Source organism: Sinocyclocheilus rhinocerous, unplaced genomic scaffold, assembly GCF_001515625.1.
Source record: "Sinocyclocheilus rhinocerous isolate Xijiao unplaced genomic scaffold, SAMN03320098_v1.1 scaffold1295, whole genome shotgun sequence".
Lineage (NCBI taxonomy): Eukaryota > Metazoa > Chordata > Actinopteri > Cypriniformes > Cyprinidae > Sinocyclocheilus > Sinocyclocheilus rhinocerous.
This window is the reverse complement of record NW_015660499.1, coordinates 1,768,620-1,774,849: the sequence shown is the minus strand read 5'-3', so window position 1 is coordinate 1,774,849 and position 6,230 is coordinate 1,768,620. Positions and strand designations below refer to the sequence as shown.

The following is a 6,230-nucleotide window of genomic DNA, read 5'->3' as shown; positions in this document are numbered from 1 at the left end:
ATATTTCTGTTTTAAACCATGAAGGCGAGCCAATGGATATCACATGCAAACGTGCAAACTTTGTGCAAGAGTTATGCCAGTGAACGTCTTAATCTCAGTCAATTCACTATATGCAGAAAGTGAAAGTAAAATGTAAAAAGAAAATATCCATATTTAAAACTTTTGGACTGTTGAATAAAAAAAGCTTGGAAGGGCAAGAATAATTTTTAATATAACTCCGATTGGATTTGTCTGAAAGAAGAAAGTCATATACACCTAGGATTCCTTGAGGGTGAGTAAAACACGGGCTAATTTTCATTTAGTTTCATTTTTAACTAACCCTTTAACAAAGTGTTTTTACTTGGGGTGTAACGGTTCACAAAATTCACGGTTCGGTTCGATACGACACAGTGGTGTCACGGTTCGGTACGTTTTCGATACGGGGGGGGGTTATTGCTTATGACGCAATGTTGGAAATATTTCTGTTTTAAACCATGAAGGCAATGGATATCACATGCAAACGTGCAAACTTTGTGCAAGAGTTATGCCAGTGAACGTCTTAATCTCAGTCAATTCACTATATGCAGAAAGTGAAAGTAAAAACGGAATGACGGAGCTTTCGGCATCTGATGCCGCATATTCTCTCAGAGACGACAAGACGAATCTACTTCAACATATGCTGATAACGGTATAGCTAACTGTTTTACTTTATTCCTTTAATATTTCTCTTGTGGCCCGTACATAGTGGAAAAAAAGACAAAAAACGTATTTCGTGTTAAACAGGTTTTTGAAAGTCGGTGCTTGAAATAGGCTAAAGCTTTTTATTCATTGATTTTAATTGATGACTGCTGAGTTAATATTTTAATTATAGGCCTATAATTCATTGTATATAGACCAGTTTTAAAAGGCATTTTTTTGAAAAACATTTTAAATGAAGAGTAAATAGCCTAATCTTTTGTAATCCTCGCAGCGCGTCAGTTATGCGGTAATATTGCGGGGCAAATTAATTGTAATTTTAATTTAATAATAAAAGCAACTTCATAATAATAATAGGCCTAATAAAAAAATAAGAATGTAACAGGCCTACATTAATTGGAAATGGCAAATCCTCTTAATATTGCCAATAATTGTTGTTTTTGACAATATTTCTGGCTATTGTCGATACAAGATCATTGTCTTTCGACGCAACCCAGCAGGGCCTTTCGCTCCACTACGCCACTGGACAGACAGCACGTTGCCTGTTACGTCATTTAGGCTGCCTTGTTGAACGCAGTGGCACTGAGAACATTATATTTCACACACTTTAAGCTCTTTTATTTTCCAAATGTAAAAGGAATCGTTCGGTTTGTAATGCGTACCGAACCGAAAGCCTCGTACCGAACAGTTCAATACGAATACGTGTATCGTTACACCCCTAGTTTTTACCCTTCAATGTTCCTCTTCCTTCTCTCGGTTTATCTCACTCACGCTTTCTATTCTGCAGCTGTTGCAACAAATGCAGTTCACACTTCCTCAAATATCACAAACACGTACTTGGGCAAGACTGGCGCTGGAGTGGAGTTGTTGGTGACAGTCTGGATGTTATTGGTGTTGTTGGTGGTGGAGTTGTTCTGTACAGGGGAAGAGTCCTGGGCCCGTGGCACCTTTCCCATACGGTACCAGATCCCCATATTGTTCAGCTCTCTGTGAGGAAATACAGAATTAATATCATTCCACCAAACTAGAACCACACCAACACCCGGAAACACAAAAGAGACGCATTCAATAAAAATAAAATGAATAAAGACAGCGAGTGCTTTGCAGATTTCAAAATACAGCCAGAGATTCACAGATATCGCAGGTTGAAAAAGACACATCAAAACAATGGTGTCTTAATAAATTTCAGCCTCATGACAATATATTAAAGATCATTCATGATGGAAAAAAAATATTAATGGAACTACATAAAATATATTGTTAAAAAAACACATTATATTTAACAAAAATAAATCAATACTATATATCGTTTAATGTTTAATATATTGTTTAAAATAATTATTTTTCCCCCAGAGAAACCATAATTTACAAAGTTAGTTTAGAACTGTTTGTATTAGAGGTCGACCGATAGTGGATTTTGCCGATACCGATAGCTAGGTTGGACCACACTGGCCGATACCGATTAATTAACCGATAGTTTTTAAAATGGATACTGAACAAAAACTAAAATAATTAATCACCAAACGGACACAAGTTTACTTCAAGAATGAACAATTTGGCATGGATGAGTTTGAAGTTCGGTGTTTAAAAAAACGGAGCAAACGGAAAGAGAAAGCGCGATCTATATTATAGCTCTATAAAGCTCTCATTAACAACCATTCGGGACAAATATAATGTAATATAATGGAATTTAATGTGAATCTATGTGAATGGCGTGGCAGGATTTTCTGTCGGCTGCATTTAAATCTGCGTCTGAAGTTTCCCGCTCTGTTCAGTGTGCAGTATCACGTGTCTAAACAAACAGCATGTGCTGTCAGTGATTTCAACCACTAGAGGCCGTACTGTATAATGACAGCAGACCCTTCTCAGCCGTTCCAGCAACGGACGCAACCCGGAAAACTATCGGAATGGATTTTTGCCGATAACCGATAGTTCCAGCAAAAAACTATCGGTGACGATTAATCGGCAAAACCGATACATCGGTCAACCTCTAGTTTGTATGCCAGAAGTAAAAAAAGAAAAAAAAAAGAAATATAGTACATGTAATAAATATAACAGCAATATTTGTCTACACACACTTTAAAAGATTTAAATTCATGCAAAATTTGACTAAATATAAAGCTGTTAGGTAACACTGATGTTGCTAATGTTGTTTCATTTTATACTGTCAATAAAAATCATCCCAAATACAACTATTATTTGATATATTGCCTATGTCAGTGCCCACCTACAGAATACAATTAATTTTCTCACTGAATATTAACAAAATGTCCTTAAATATTGGTAGGACAGTCTTGTGTATAGAGACTTTGTGTGACGTAACTGACCCAATGAATGTATACTGTGGCGGCGCCTGTTTAGAGCGTCCTAAGATACGGATATCACAGATGGCAGCTTCAGTGGAGTCTCTCGGGATGAACTTAATACATAACCTCCTCTTCCTGAACGCCGGCTCCTCTGGAGAGAGAAAGAGAGGAACGGGGCATGTTGAAGAAAGTGAAAGGGAGATGGAGTTTACAATAGAAAGAGAAAAGAGACAGAACGAGGTCAGCGCTGGAATTAAAAGAGGATCATTTCACACAATCGATTAATTATTTAACACAAGATAGAAACTGAATCCACAAGCTTTTAAAACGCCACATATCAGGCTGCATGTGTAAAAGAAAATACATTAGTGGAAAACAAACTTCTTTTAATTCCAGTCTAGAGTATCACTGGTTTATTTAAGCTATAACAATGCATATCAATTATGAAAAAAAAAACTAATAAATATGGTTTTAAGGATGCAGCTGTAGTGTTTAGGCTGAAATAGCTGGAGAATGCAGCTGTAAATGAGTGAGAGGAGATACGGGCTGCGCTTACGTGTGTCCACAGTTTCCTGAATGGGAATGAATCCCACAGGCAGCGTGTCCTTGATGTCGATGAGCTTCATGTCTACAAGCACATTTCCTAAATGACTCTGTGGAGAGATACAGGAAGCACATATAGGGAAATGTGAGCAGAAACATCTCTACTGGTGCCCTTGTTTGCATGCTTTAGGAATTAACATTATACCTATAAGCATAATAATAATAAAAACAATGTCAGTCATGGTTTCTTGTACCAAAAATTTTGATTTTGCACAACCAATTTCCACCCTCTGTCTAACTCTTACAATAAAACAGGCTGTTTGTTACTTTCAAAACAGAATAGTTTACACTGAGGAAGAATTGCATAAACTATTTTCCTGTTTAACACTGGAAAGCAGCTTTGGCACAATCTGTATTGTATAAAGGTAACTACACTGTCATATATCAGGGCAGTTCAAGGCACTAAATAGGTGTTGATGTGTAAACACTGATAGTCATACGTTCATTATGGATGCATCACAATGCATCGATTTAACAAAACTTAATTGCATCAATTCTAACAGTCTTGTCTTTTTATTGCAAAGCATAATTTCAAAATGTCTTATTTATTTCTTTTGAGTTTGTACTGAATTGTATTAAATGGCTTGCTTTATACTTGCCATGTAACATTATTCAGTACAGGATGTCCTGTGTTTTTTCCCAAAAGATTTGTTTTTTTGGGTCAAAATGATCTGCTGTATGACTTCATCAAGACTAAACTTTACAATAAACGACAGCTATTTAACCAATAAACATTAAAGCAGGAAAAAATAACACCATAAACATTGTTTTAAAGTTCTTTCCGCTTGAGGTTTGTCCTAGAAAGAAGAATGAGACTAAACACCACAGGGACGGCACAAGCGGAAACAGCTTTGTTTTCATGAACAAAAAGAAATTGTATATAAAAAACAAGTAGACGAGATCCTGTGACACATTCCAGAGAGCCCCTCAACTCCAGCAACACATTACATTATATAAACACTCCAGCATGAACATGTTCTGGATCTTTTAAACATCCATCCATTTTTTGGCCTTCAAACTGAAGTAACTCAGTACTTGTTAGGCATGTCTCAAGTACCTTACTGATAGGGTAGGGTAGGGTAGGATAGGATATAATGTTGGGCGATATGCTCAATTTTCATATCGTCCTATCGTCAGCCTGTGAGATCGCCGATACACGATATTATCGTGCTAATTTATGTAATTATTTACTTCGTTTCATTGCGAGAAAGTGAACCAACTCCAGCGTAAGGCTAAAAGCAGCCTAATGTTTTTAATATGACTGAATTTGTATTTAACATGATAACAAATTAATAGAAACATCGTAAGTTACTAATTATAATGCTTACATTTCCTCAGTTATTCAAAAAGCAGCTACAGAAAACGAGCAAAGAACATTACATTACCAAAGAACATCATCACAAGCTCAGTCTAGCGCGTTATGCACTTTAAAAACACTCCTGTTAAACTCAGTGAATCTACACTATGTGATGAATAAATCTCTTATACTTACATCGCACGTACATCTGCACTTTGTTTACAGAGAATTCACGAGTCAGAATTCAGTCAGCGCGCGTTGAACAACAGAACTCCGCTGTTTCAGTGATGACTCATCTGAACGCCTCTGATTGGCCATTGCATTCATAAGCTCAGCATAATCGTGTGTGATTGGTTAGAACGCGCAATACTCTAAAAACGCGGAAAAATAAATATAATGCAACAAACAAGCCCTAATATTAATTAGATCATATTACTAGCCTGATAATAATAATAATAATAATCGTCTTGCTATCGTCAAAGGCATCAGTCACAGGCGATATCTCTGTCTATCGTCGATACACGATACTATTGTCTATCGGCACAACCCTAATAGTATAGTATACTGTAGGATAGGATAGGATAGGATACTGTAGGATAGGATAGGATAAGATGAGATAAGATGAGATAAAAAATTTAATAAAAAAAACAAGCAATAAATATTAAGGATGTAAATTTTCATTAAAATGTTTTTTATATTAAGGAAATTATTAAGCATCCATCTAGAAGCATCACAGGAATGCTGTATTAATGAATCAGCATCTAGGACTAAAAATATCAATTTGTAAAATCAGGGCTCTAGACTGCGACACGAGCGCGAAGGTGCACCCAGCGGACGGAGCGCAACGGAGGATTTGGTTTTCAAGCTAAAGTAAAAGACCGCTTCTTAAACCAGAGAAGGTGAACATGTTGGCATTCTTGTGGAAAAAAAAAACATTTAAAACCTGTCAGCAACAGCCAGTTTAGTTTGACTTTTCTTTTTGTTTTCATTTTGAAAAGCCTTTTATCTTTGCTGTTTACCTCACGTTACGCTATGGAGGCTTTCTTTCTTTATTATTATTTTTTTTATTTATTTATTTGATTCCTCAGTGCTTGCTAAACATTCTGTAATTCATCAATACAGCACGTGGTGTAGCTATGCCATGGCTCATCTTATTCATTTTTGTTAATAAACATTATGTAAGCTAGTTTGTCATTGTAACCTACTGTTTTATTATTGTTGTGCTTTTTAATTAAGAGTAACAATGAATCCATCTTTTGTTTTAGTCTTAAAAAGTGAAAGGTGTAGATATAAGCAAAACAGACAATTATCTTTTCTTGTAAAACGTGACACCAAGATCGCGAATTCGA

General features: G+C 36.0%; 1 protein-coding gene across 1 annotated transcript in view; it reads right to left on the bottom strand.

Annotated features, from left to right (window-relative positions):
* LOC107725155 (multivesicular body subunit 12B-like) overlaps positions 1-6,230 on the bottom strand; it is a 29,891-nt gene that overhangs the window by 7,685 nt on the left and 15,976 nt on the right. The window contains exons 5-7 of the mRNA XM_016534321.1: positions 3,538-3,634; positions 3,003-3,132; positions 1,513-1,662 (exon numbers count right to left, since the gene is read on the bottom strand). Coding sequence (XP_016389807.1) covers positions 1,513-1,662; positions 3,003-3,132; positions 3,538-3,634 — 377 coding nt within the window. The remainder of the gene's footprint in view (positions 1-1,512; positions 1,663-3,002; positions 3,133-3,537; positions 3,635-6,230) is intronic.